This window comes from Sinohyriopsis cumingii, chromosome 1, assembly GCF_028554795.1.
Source record: "Sinohyriopsis cumingii isolate HCF-2022 chromosome 1, ASM2855479v2, whole genome shotgun sequence".
Classification (NCBI taxonomy): Eukaryota; Metazoa; Mollusca; class Bivalvia; order Unionida; family Unionidae; genus Sinohyriopsis; species Sinohyriopsis cumingii.
The window spans coordinates 98561617-98576003 of NC_142961.1; the positions used below are offsets into that span (position 1 = coordinate 98561617).

At 33.0% G+C, this 14387-nt stretch overlaps 1 protein-coding gene across 4 annotated transcripts in view; it reads left to right on the top strand.

Annotated features, from left to right (window-relative positions):
* The window catches only part of LOC149807414 (F-BAR domain only protein 2-like), a 150139-nt gene that overhangs the window by 61461 nt on the left and 74291 nt on the right, over nt 1-14387 (top strand). Inside the window, exons 12-13 of one of the 4 annotated variants that reach the window (XM_089966526.1) lie at nt 6225-6242; nt 9091-9174. The exons of 1 other annotated variant lie outside the window; for it this stretch is intronic. In XM_089966526.1, the coding sequence (XP_089822652.1) occupies nt 6225-6242; nt 9091-9174 (102 nt within the window). The remainder of the gene's footprint in view (nt 1-6224; nt 6243-9090; nt 9175-14387) is intronic. 2 more of the 4 variants (XM_089966541.1, XM_089966532.1) reach the window with 2 other exon arrangements.

Sequence of the window (14387 nt, forward strand, 5' to 3'; positions counted from 1 at the left end):
AGAACCAAATTTGTGCATATTGTTTATGTATCTAAAATTTCATTAAATTTAAATGGCCACATATATAAACTAGATGTTTATTTTTTTCACAGTGACAGAATCTAGTTTAAAGGGGCATAGTTCCTATCTTTAGTAGAGAAAGTGTAAATTAGTCTGTAGGGTCAGTCATGTTTGGTTGGTTGTTACTTGAAGTAAATAATAGTGTGACATACACAGAAAATGTGAAAAAACAGCCTGTCATCAAAAGCTCATGTTCCTTTGTCAACAGTACATATTTCTTGAAGTTTTTCATAATGGTTAATTAACATGGATGCCTCCTTCTGTTGAGTTGTATTTAATTGATTTGTTATAATTGAATATCAGGGTCTAACAGCTGATTCTGCATGTACTCAGTGATGCAGATACAGTCAACTCTCATTATAATGACTGACCACATTTCCAGTAAATATGTTGTAGTAATAAATCTGTCATTGTAAAGAATATGCATTTAATTTGAAAAGATTTATATTTCTTGTCTTATTGTCAAACCAGTATGTATAAATGAAAAATTTGAATCAGATTATATCTCTTATCTAATATTATGGTAAAATAATTTTTAAATCTTGTACAGGGTATTCACTAGTTGTGAAATTATACAATTGTGCTGTGTATCGATACTCATGAACTTGATATTCTTTTCATCTTTCAAAAAGCTGCCTTGCTAGGCACTCAGTATTAAGAGGTTAGTTTTAGGACTGGTCAGCCTGGTGTCAAAATAATGTGACTGGGTGGGACATCATGCTGTATGCCTGTGGCATGATGCCCCTGTGCTAGACATCACTATAAATTGCCACAATGCAGACAGCGTGGCAGTGTGACTGAAAAACTGTGAAGGCTATATTAAAAATCCAAAACACACACATACTTTTCAGCTTTCGAAGGTCTGTCAGCGGTATGGTGGTACCGTTTATATTTGTTGACATCTTTGTTTTATTTCCAATATACAGATTACTTCCAATTTAGACTTTGGCCAAAGCAAAAAAATATGCTTAGCTCCAGACACCTGATCTAGCCTGTTTTAATGGCTCCAATACTACAACTTTTGATCAAATATAAAAAAAATTATTTTACACACTTTGCCCATTGTTTCACCTCTGAACATTAACATTTTCGCAGAGAAGGAGACAGTGATTCTGGATTTCAGGTTTGGTCTCAAAAAGTGTCTGGAGAACAGTAATAAAAAGTTAACATTCAGTACCATTTCTGGGCAAGAATTGGAAGCATTATAGTCTGACCATTTATATTTTGAGAGATGTCAGATTTTTGTCCACCAAATAGCTGTAAAAAATATTCTTGCTCAAATTTATTTTTGCAAAATAGAACTAATTTGATGCATTATATTGGTTAAGAAATAATAAGCTGTCCAGAGGAATAGAAAAAAATCTCAGCCACCACCCAAACATTAAATGATGATCAGGCCCTAATGTATTCATTTCTAAGTAATACATGCAAAATCAGACGGATTCTTATTGACCTGTATGTGTAAATAAACTGTGTGCATCAGAAGCTTTGGCCTGAATGAAATCTTGCAGGTTTTCATTGAGATTCAGGATCACCATGCCATTTCCAGAGAGAGTGATGCAGATTACTTTTAAAAAATGCTGTCATGAATGGTATTTGAAAGTTTGCATCATTTCCTACCAAACTGACATTGTTGGAAGTATTTGAATGTGAAAATGACATGTTTGAGCCTAAACAATCAAAGCAAAGGTGTGGACGTGTGTAGAAAAGAAAACTGTTCAATGTGCAAACCAACTTAGTATAGCAGACATTACTTCCAGCTTTCCAAGTTCACAAACAAAATATTAAACTTTGAAATTATCTGCAAACAGACACATCAGTCACAAATGTTATTCAACATTTAATTCTAATTTAATAGTGTTTCTGACATTAAAGCAGAATCATTTCTTTTGTAGCTCATATCAAGTTTAGATTGGAAAATATGATATGAACATGTACAAGCTGCATTAAAATAAAAGTTATTATTAAAAAAATCAGCACCTACCATCATAACCTATTTGTTTTCCCATTTACTGGGACCACACATTTTAGAGAAGGGGAGCCTTATCATCTGTTCATGTGCCATTTCTCATCCTTGACAAGATTTTTAAAAATCTTCTAAACAGAATGCTTGTTAGTTGTCAGTGAAAAAGGAAATTTCCCCTTCAACAAATTAACCCATGTGGTTTGGAATCTGCTCTCTCAATAATTCTGTACTAATTTTTTATGTTTATACCATCCACACAGTTAGTTGCTGATTACATACATTAACATAAAAAGAGACATTCCAGACTTCTCCATGTATTTCTTAATTACTTACATAGATCAATTAATAGCCAACTTTCCCTGTTAACATGGGTTTTTACATACTCTTTGAAGGAAGTGTGCATTTAAACAGGAACATCAAAGTTTTGGTTTTAATCAGTTGTACAGTCTAATTAAAATAAGTATAGTATAGATCAGATGGACACATACTCAAGGTCATGTTATGTTGACCTCTTGATTATGGCTTTCATATTTAGGAAGGTGGAAAATAACATATGGTTACTAATGATAAGTCACCCCCACTAGAAATTAAATGCTTATCTAATATACTACTCAAAATAAGTGGACCAGGTGTACTAAAGATCAGTAGAAAACAAATTTGGTGCCTGTCAGATCTTCATTATTTTGGAGATCCCGATTTTAATACAGTTGATCAGTTACATAATGTATATAACAAATTTGAATACGCATCATTTACATGCCAGAAATTAGTTGTGAAAAAAGAACATGTACATATATGTATTTACCACAAGTTTGAACAAAAGAGATATATCAGTATCAGTAATTTTACATACATACAGTACTAGTCTAGAGAGTACTTATTTATTATGTCAATCCTTTATGCATTGCCAGCTGGTTTTGTAAAGCTCAGTATAGTTTTATACAAGGCATTTTGTTTCAAAACTGGAAATGAAATGTCTGGTTTGTGCAGATTTTCAAAATACAATAAATCATTTGAAACTTGGGTATGTCTGTGTTTTCCAATCTTTCAGTGAAGATTTTTAGGAATGTTAATGGAAATTATGCTGATTTTTACCTTTCTTGTACATAGATGTTGTGAAAGCTTTCTGTATTATGTATACATGTTTTAAAATCATGGATTTATAAAATAATTTTGATGTATGCAACACAGCTTTATCATTTAAATTGATAAAAATATCATTTTGGTACATATTTGGCATCAGAAAAAGAAAATTATATGCTACCATATGTGAATTATTTTAGGAGAACAAAATTTAATCCAGTTTAAGTGAATCACTCCCTAATAGATTTTATAAGGGAGAAGAAAAGCAGTTGGAGCAGTATGTGCAGGCTTGAAAATTCTTGATCGATGTTACTTGTTAAAGCTAATTCCACCCCTGCCCACCCCAAAGAAGCTCATCAGTATGTAATGAGTATTTATGCCTTCACCTCACCAAGATTAGCACAGATGAACAAATTTGCATAAACACCAATAAATTAGGATATTCCTGTGTTATACAAACATCAAGAAATCAGCATAAACTAATGTTATATAAATATATAAAAATCAGGACATGTCCATGTTATATAAGCACCAATAAATTATGATATGCTTATAAATATATTAACTCCAATAACTCAATATATGTCCATGTTATATAAACACCAATAAATTAGTATATGACATGATATATAAACACCAATAAATCAGTGCATGACCATGTCACATAAACAACAATAATTTAATATATGACCATGTTATATAAACACCAGTAATTCAATTTATACCCATGTTATATAAATACCAATAAATCAGTGCATGCCCATGTCACATAAACAACAATTTAATATCTGACCATGTTATAAAAACACCAGTAATTCAGTATATACCCATGTTATATAAACACCAATAAATCAGTGCATGACCATGTCACATAAACAACAATAATTTAATATATGACCGTGTTATATAAACACCAGTAATTCAATTTATACCCATGTTATATAAATACCAATAAATCAGTGCATGCCCATGTCACATAAACAACAATTTAATATCTGACCATGTTATAAAAACACCAGTAATTCAGTATATACCCATGTTACATAAACACCAATAAATCAGTGCATGATCATGTTACATAAACTACAATAAATTATCATATGACCATGTTATATAAATACAAATAAATCAGTATATGACCATGTTGTATAAACACAAATAAATCAGTGCATTCCCATGTCACATAAACAACAATAAATTAATATATGGCCATGTTATATAAATACAAATAAATTATCATATGACCATGTTATATAAACACCAATAAATCAGTGCATGCACATGTCACATAAACAACAATAAATTATCATTTGACCATGTTATATGGACACCAGTAAATCAGTGCATGCCCATGGTACATAAACTACAATAAATTAATATATGGCCATGTTATATAAACAACATTAACTCAATATATGACCATGTTACATAAACACCATTAAATCGTATATGACCATGTTACATAAACTACAATAAATTATCATATGACCATATTATATCTACACCAATAAATCAGTGAATGCCCATGTTACATAAACTACAATAAATTATCGTATGACCATGTTATATCTACACCAGTAACTCAGTATATGACCATGTTACATAAACACCAATAAATCAGTATGTGACCATGTTACATAAACTACAATAAATTATCATATGACCATGTTATATCTACACCAATAAATCAGTGCATGCCCATGTTACATAAACTACAACAAATTATCATATGAACATGTTATATTCACACCAATAAATCAGTATTATTTTTATTTGTAAGGACCCTTTCTTGCGTCTGTTGTATAGCTAGCCTAAATGCGAAACATTGTATCAAAAAAGTTAATGCGGAATGTGCTGAAGCAGCTGGTATGTGGCAGTCCATGAAATATCTGCTTTACTTCATTCAAAAACAAATTTGAACAACCACAATGTAAAATGCCTACTATGCGAGTGTACATGATTTGTTTAGAAATCAAAAGTGCTGGCGTCTGCATCCATTGTTTGTTTACAATAGAAAGTAGTTCCTTTATGCACGTGAATGCAATATATGTATTTGCGCGTGAGTTCAGTGTCGGGTAATATTGCACGATTCTGACAATGTAAAGTTAACGGAGAAAAAATCAGCATATAATAAAATGGGATACGAGATAAACTATGGTTTAAAGCTGTGTTGTGTGCATTTTATGTCTTGTTTCTTATGAAAGATAACATGACATGAAATATTATTTATCATCCTATTACAAACTGCTGATGGGAGTAACGGCTTTACTAATTCCTTGCTCAGGCCCCCGTTTCATGAAATTTCAAAAATTTGTATTCACAAAAGATTTAACATGACCTTGCTTATTATCTTTATGAAAATGTTTGGATTTGTGTCAGAGGTGACCCTGAAGATTAGCGTGGATAAAAACGTTGGTTTTAAAATTGTACAGCTAAAGATCTTTATATTCTTTTAAAAAAAGAAAAAGAATTGAGAAATACCCCACATTTGAGAAAAACCTCAAATTTTCCTCAAAGATAACACAAAATTTCTTATAAGATTGTACATTTTAATTTTATGTGCTTGAATATTCAATAATAATAATAATCATTGTCAAATATACAATTAGAAACATAAAATACCTCTGTTTGGGAAGAAGAAAATGTGTGATGCTTAGTGTAACTGGGGCCTGGTGTGAAAAAAGCATAAACTAACCTGATTTCATCTTAAGAAATTACTCAACATAATAATCAGTGTGACCAGTACAAGTACTGATAATACATTTGATTGCTATTTCAAGAGTTTGTTTCTTGTGCCACCTTCTTGATGCTGGTGATGGCCACTTTGACTTTGCATGACATAAGGTCCAAAAGACTCTGACGATATCTCTGCTGAAACTTAGCAAACTCTAGATGTCTTTCACATTGAGTACAAGTTTGGTATCTAGAGGACAAATATTTCATTTGGTTGGGTTCAGATTTATGAACAATGTCCTGTATTTCCTTTTAAATTTGGTTTTATGCTATTTCTGGTGTCCTTTATTTAAGAAAAAATGAATGATGTGGTTTTATTTTTGTTTGTATTAATTTCGTAGAAAATCAACTGAAATTTTCATTATTTTCATTTTTGTTGCAGATTCTACAATTTTTGCTGGTATTGTATCCACATTTCCCCTCTTATTCTTTAGTTGATCAAAGGAACTTGCTTTAGATGTTGTAAATTTGATGATTTGTGAGTGGTTGAAATGTATGTATGTACTTAGCTTTCTTCTCTTGGTGCAGAATGTCTCATAGTTCATTATTGTGTACAAGAATTTTGATTTAGTCTTATTATACTTTAAATTAAATGTGAATGGTTTGTGAGTTTGTTTGAATAAAGTCTGTATTAATTTTAATATACATCTTTTTCTGTTTATCCCTTTATTTTTCTTATTTAAGATGAAACTGTATCAAAATCTGGTTGCATCCAATGGGCAAATATAAATGCAGATTAAGATATTAAATTGAAAATAGATAGCTTTTATCAAATAAGATCACTAAAATTTACTATTTTATTATCTGTGAATAAAATTTGTGTGTGTGTAAACTTCTTTTAATTTAATAAAAATTCATGTTCACCTGAAGAATACTCAGATATCAGGCATAGAAGCTGGCCAGGGACACTTCAGCTTTGAGCTTTCACATTTGGCTACTCACCTGTAATGTCCATGACATTATAAAATTTTAACAAGACTTTCAGATTTCTCAGATCATTTGTAAATGATAGGATCCTTAAGATAACACCTATTTCCAGGAATATTTACAGTTATGTTCTCCAAGCATTTCTTTGTACACTTTTGGTGCAGTGATTCTCCTTTTTGAATGCCCTCTATTCTGCACTGAAAAGATGGCTCTGTAAGAGAATGGCCTTTCTTGAAGTAAACAAATTGGTAAAAAAAAATATACAGTTTTAGTGTTGGGCAAGGTGGCAAGGTGGCTTTGGATCATGGGGTGACCTCTTGAGAAGGGGACTACTGTATCAAGGCTGCTATTTCCTAGTGATTTGGACAACAACAGTAAATGAGTCAAACTTTGTTTCAGGGCTCAAAATTGCTGCTGGCATTTTGCTAGTTACAATTCTGAAATGCTAGTAAGTTGCGTAACAGTTTTAAAGGAACATATTACAACTATTGAACTTTTTCTAGTACTGAAGAAGTTAATTTCAAGTCCTTTTTTTATATTCAGAGTCTACTCTGAAACTGAAAAGTTTGTGGGAAATTTTAGTTGGGAGTGGGGTCATAGTTTCATTTGCTCAGTTTGAAAGAAGCTTCCTCTTCCGTTCATCCATGCATTTTGATTTCATACTGGGTTCATTACTAGATACCTTGATACATGAAGATACAGTTTAGATTTTTTTTAAAACACATTTAATTTTCCCTTTTAGGAATGTAGTTTGTATTACTCATGTTAAAATGAACCAAAAGTGTCATCTGCCAAGTTGATTTGTGCAGCTTTAAGCTGAAACTGGTTTAGGTCATATAACTTAGCTTGAAATTGAAAGTAGTGATTGCTGCCATGTTCCTTACAGGTCATACTCTTTCAGAATAACCCACTGAGGAGTATGTGATGGTGATATGTGCCAGTCAGGCGTAAACAGCAGTCATCCAAGGCCAACCAAATACTTTATTCTGGTTCACTGACTGGACTTGTTATTCATCTTGATGTTTTCTAACATATTGAGACTGATATTAGTCTATACATCCAATTCTCATGCTTTTAAGCAAACTAGGATGGCCAGATGACATCTGTTGGATTATTTCTTAAAATGAAGTAATCCATGTGGGGCTTGCCTTTATTATGAGCAGTTTGCATGTATTTGGATAATGTTTTTGACAAGATATTTTTAGCAATTAGGGTTAATTCCACAGCCATCATCCTTGTACACTGCTACCCTAATTGCATATTCATAAATCCCGTTTTGGGGATTATTTTCCTCCTCATGCATTAAGATCCTCCCAGACATACTAAGAAATGTACAAAGAACATGACTCGTGTATTTTTGGTGATCCATTTATATTCAGATGATTTCTTTTTTATGAAATCTTCAGACCGAAGCAGTTTGAGAATACAAAAAGATTTTTTTTTAGCAAATGGACCTTTGCATTATTTGTGAAGATCCAAGTTAAGAAGTCAGTGGTTTAAGCTCTGAGTTGTTAAATGCACTTGATGCACATTTATGTGAATGCGTTAAAATTGAAACACACTGGTTAGGTCTTGATTGAAATGAAGCAGGTGTCTTGTTTTATAAAAAAAAATTCTAATGAATTTTTCAAAAGTACTTTAAGGTTTTGATGTTTAGAAACACTATCTGCCTTGGATAAGTAAACATTATTTGTGTTTTTGCAAATTTGATTATATTGTACAGGAACCTATGGATGGATAAATTTTGTTAGTAGTCCAGATTCCATAACTCTTAACTCAATATTTGCCTATCATATTACATGTATTTACATTCTTCAGAAATAAGTCAAGTCTGCTGTTTGTAAAATTAAATTATTTTTAGCATAAGAGTTTTTGTCTCACCGTTTTCAGAGAAAAATGTAAGACATGGCAAGGATGATGGCATTGGTTTTGGCATCATCTCAGTGTTAAAACATTGTTTTGCAGGCCTAAAACTGAATAAACAATAAATCCAGAAAAGACAACATCCCACAGAACCCATGTTTACAGATCAGATATGACAGTTTAATTAGAAATTCCATCTAGAAAATAGCTATGAATGCCTCTAAAATCAAACAAGCTGTATATAATGTAGAACATACTGAAGACTAACTGATATTTAACTTTTCATTTCAATAACAAATTTAGGCCAGCAGACTGGACTTCATATTTGTAGCTTTTTCTGGTAGATTTGGTCGGTCTGTGATATGTGCAGTTCAGTTAACTGTTGAATGTGTGCATACAGTTTAATTTTAAAATATTGAACAATAAAATTTTAAGTATTTCAACCATCTGCATTTTAGACTCCAGTGGGAGCCCAAGTCCAGTGTTAGCTGATCAACCTGGGCCATTAAGTCGGAGTGTAAAACTGAGAGTTTCACGAACATGTAAAAATCTCATGTATTTCAGTCATGTGGCTTGTCTCGCTGGTACCATAGCTGATTCTGGGCACAAGTTTATTTACTTTGGTTCTGTTTGTGTGCATGTTGTTGGCATCCTACTTGCTATACACGAGGAAATTTTGCCGTTTTTAAACTTGAGCAAGCTTCCAGTTCTAAAAGAATTTGTTTTTTTAATATTATTTCTTGCTTTTATACCCCTGCTGCCTCTGCTGGTGGGGATATATAGTAATCCTCATCTCCATCTTTGATAGATTACCATGAAAGTATAATATGTTTATCACCTGTAAATGCACATATTACGAGATTAATTTGCTCCAGCAATTTTGTTGGAGTTATTACCCAGTATTGTTGCTTAATGCAGCATTTGAAACAGTTTTATAAGTGCTACCCAGTCCTGTGGTTTTCATTGGACTATCATAAACTTTTGTAAATATTATGGTCATCAGCTGGAAACATGCACCCAATAGAATCTGTCTTTAAAGTCCATTGCTATGAAAGACTTCCTTTGTTGAGATCAGATATTAAATGCACAAACTAAACTGTTATGTAAGGAAATGATGTCCCATGAGAGCACCAGTATCAACAAATCAATTTTGCTTGCTCACGCAATTTTTCATCAGCATTGTCCATTTTATCTTGTAGTTTAATGCAATTTTTTTATGGATTGCCTTGAAACTTAATAAATACTTTGATTATAACCCCAAGATGCTCATATCGATGATTCCCTTTGCTCATACAGTTTTTGTTTGAGTTAATGCCCTTTTTGTATTGTAGCTTACTGAAGTATCTGACACAAACTCAGTACTGCAGCTAGTTCTGCAGTTTTTGATGGATTGCTGTGAAACTTGGTAAATATTATGATCATCACTTGAAGATGCACACTTCTTCAAACCTCTGTACTTGCACAATGTTTATAAGAGTTATTGCCCTTTTTAACTTGTAGCTGAATGGAGGTATGAAAATCTTCTTAATGCATCTAGTCTCATATCTCAGCAGATAATCATGAAATATGGGAAATGTTATGATCATGCTTTGACATCTGAATGCAGCTAGTCTCAGATCCCTGTGGACAGCCATGAAATATGGAAAATGTTATGATCATCCTTGGACATCTGAACGCAGCTAGTCTCAGAATTTGGTGGATAGCCATGAAATATGAGAAATGTTCCGATGATGATGATCATCATCAGATGAACATTTTAAATACTTATTGCTTTTTTTAATTTTGGGCCTGGTGTAATGTATAACAGAATCTTGTGAACATAACTAGTCCTGCAGATTTTTATGGATCACTGGAAACTTGGTACCTATTACATTCATCATCTAAAGATACACTTATTTCCAAGTCATCATTCTCCCATGGATTTTGCAAGAGTAATTGCCCTTTTTGAGTTACAGCTGATAGCAAAGTGTAGAAAAAATTATTATAGCTGCTCTACCAGTTTGTATTGGACTGCTTTGAAACCATGTAATTGTCTCCATTATGAGGTAGAAGTGGGAGGCAGGTATATTTAGGTGATCATATTGCTAATCATTCCTCTAGTTTCAGGGAAGAGTAGCTGCTCAGGAGGGCCCTAAGAAATATATTTAAAATCATTAAGAGTCTTTATTTTGTTTTAAAAGAATGATTATCCCAAAACCAATTCCCAATCACCCACTAAAATGTAAATTCCTAATTACAAAAGTTAAATGTTTTTATTAAAATTTTATGAAAATAAAATTCTATTTAAAGTTTTTCATTGTGTTTGAAAAGTCCTGAAAATTTAACTACACGAGAGTTTCCTCGTGTATAGCACCTTCTTGCATAGAATTTACTTCTCAGGAAACAGCATCATTCTGTGTGGTGGATTTTATTTTTCAACTTCTTGTTTTAACCTTTTCTGGAAAGTGTGGATAAGCTTTACTCACTACTGGTTAATACTGTATTAGACTTGGTGTCTTGGTTTGCTTTCTGACGCTATTATTAATTGATTAGAAATTAAAGTTGAGAAAACAGCACATTCATTTAGGTGCAATCCTTTCATTCACAAAGGCAGTGCTTAGTTCCTTTTAGATATGCAAAACCATGCATCTTTTGGAAACTCAGTTGCATTTACATGTTCTTAGACTTGGAGGCATTGAAAATATGCACTTAGCTGTCTTTTAAAATTATAGTTTGAGAAACTGACCTGCCTTTTGAATGTAAGCACCCAGATGCTAACTAAGGGCAGTTTTTTCAGAATATAATGTCCAAATTCTTAATAATGAAATACCTTAAATGGAGTCAAAACATAACATCTTTGCTTATTTTGGAATAGTATATTGCATTGTTATTATGTTCATCAAGATATATAGTTGTATTGAATAAAATATTATGCAAATAATGATCAAAAGCCAGATTAATAGGCATTGGGACAAATAATTCACAACCAAATGAAAAGTGATGTTTTCTCTTTTAAGAGGACATTAAAAAATGAATGCAAGAATGATACTTTCAAGGAATAATGACATTTATCCACAAAATACTTAAGATAATGTGGCAGCAATGCAGTTTACCTCATGGTTATGTTAAGACAGGGGCATTCATAAGGTTTGACTGGGACAGGATGAAAATGCTTTTATAAGATAAATTCCATTTGTAAGAGAATTTCATTTGGGAATGTCCTCTTGTCAGTTGTTTTTCTTTTTCTTCTGTTGTAACAGTTGTCATGTCAAATGCTTTTGTAATAACTTTTTTTGCAGGTCTGGTGCCATTTAATTTAATTTCTCAGATATATAGAATGCCATACATATTTCGTCAGGATTTTATTTGATATTTGTTCTTCTAATGGTAAAATATTAACTTGCCAGCATTTGCCACACCTTTTTTATAGCTCTCCTGGTCAATGACTTGTTATGCAATAGTCCTGCAACCATTTGTATGTCCATTATCCATTGGTAGTTATTTGTTATCACAGCTTCTTCAGAACTGCTTGGAGAAAAGTCATGAAACTTAGCACAGAGTTTAATCCCAAGTTCTGAATGGTCCTAAATTAAATTGTGCACAGTGAATATCTATTATGACCACCATGGATGCCAGCTTTCAAATCGTGTTATCAATACTCTTTTCTGATTGAATGGTAAGAAAGACTTATTATAACACACACACACACATATATATATAGAGAGAGAGAGAGAGAGAGAGAGAGAGAGAGTGAGTGTCATATATATATAGAGAGAGAGAGAGAGAGAGTGTCCCACATGAAAATGGTTCAGATCTGAAATTCTGCATGCAAATAATACAAAACATGTTCAGCATACAGATGATCTTATTGCTGTCCCATCTGTCCAGATGATGATATTGATCAGTGTTTACAATCAAATACTTCTTATGACGTGTAGATTACGCTGATGACAAATTTGCCAGTCTGACTGCTGCCTTGAAAATCTTTTAATGCTACTTCTCCTGAATATCAGTTGGTGTGCCCTCAGCCTTTTTGAAAAAACTTTTACTGTGCTGCAGAGGGTCCATTTTGAATTTCTTTGATGAAAACACATATTATATGATGCACTCAGGTGACAAAATATACTACAATACTGTTTCTTCATCAAACAGGTTACCTGATGATAATACCTTAGGCAAACTACTACTACATTGCAAATTCATCCCTCCCTGGCTTCTCGAGTTTCAGTGGTTATTTCTGGGGATTTCCCAGGTTCTTCCTCCACCATTAATACTGGCTGCCATGTATAGCCTATCGTGTGCTGAAAAATGGCATTAAACCCTACAACAACAACATCTCTCCCTGGCTAAATCTTTTTAGCTAAAAAGCTAAAAGTTGTTTGCCCACCTACATGCAGTTAGAGTGATCTCTTCTTGATACAAGTATTTGCACCATGTCCTGTGAATACTTTATTTAACTACTTCCATTCATGCCGAGTAGCACATTCTCTGCAGATAGAGAGGCCTCACAGTCCACATGCAAATATTTTGGGAGTATTTTTACCTTGAAGCAGGTTGCAGGATTGTTCTCTTTGAAGGAAAGTATACTGTATCTATAAATTTCCAGCTCTTATTTTCTTTCTTTCTTCAGCAAATTTATTTTCAGTATCATCACTTTATCATCACACACTTGAGCACCCTTTGGTATTTACTTTCACAGGTTTCATCCCCTTACATTGCTTTAGCAGTATATAAAAGTAGGTTGAGGTCTGGTGTGTGAAACAGAAAACTTGTATATTATTGCTGCTATGGTCAGATAAATACAGGTGCATTTTCTGTATTAATCTAGGCTTAGCATCCATTCATAGTTACATAAGTGGTGCTTTATTGATTTTATCTGGATAGGCCATCATTTGACCTTTGGTACAGGTAACAAAATCTTACAATTAATATTATAGAATACATTTCAGTGCATTTTTATGTGCATGTATTGTGTGTACTATAGAAAACTATTTTATTGCTGTATAGTTTCTGCCACAGTCTGATACAGGTAAGTTTTCTATGCATAGTTTAGTGATAGTATCCACATCATAGATACTTTTTTACTTGTACAGACATTAAGTTGGCCTTTCCAGCAGGTAACTTATTAGATAGATTTTTTTAGCATTCACTTTGTAAGTATTAATAGCAATGCCCCAATATGCTACCTGTATTGGCAGTCATGTGCATGCTTTACACAAGAAAATGTCATAGTGTGTAGGTTTTCCCATGCACTCATTAGTTCATTAAGTAGGACTGTGCTGTGCTGCACCTGTATCACCTGTTCCATTTTGTCTTAAAGATTTAGACCAAGGGCAAGACAAAGTGTCAGCTGTGTAAACAATGGAAACATGGGACTGATAACCACTCTACATGTATGGGTTGGTCCAGTTCCCCATTTGCAAATACTTGTCAGACTTGCATAAAGTCAATGGGCTGTAGTACTGGGGTTCTGAATGAGAAGGTTCAGAAGTGCCCCACGAGGGATGAAGACGTTATCAGTTTGCACACTGATGTTATGGCAGGAATTGACTGGTTCCTCCATATTACGCTCCATATGGTTCATCAACCATAAAAAGGCAATCAAACCTATCATAATAAGTGAGAGCTCCGACTAATCCCTAAGGGTGTAACGATATACCGATTTACCGGTAAATTGCGATACAAAATGCCTGAAATGGTATATCACGATACGAGTTTAGTAATACCGGTATACCGGTTTTATTTTCTTCACCAACATTAGCCAGTCCATAACTAG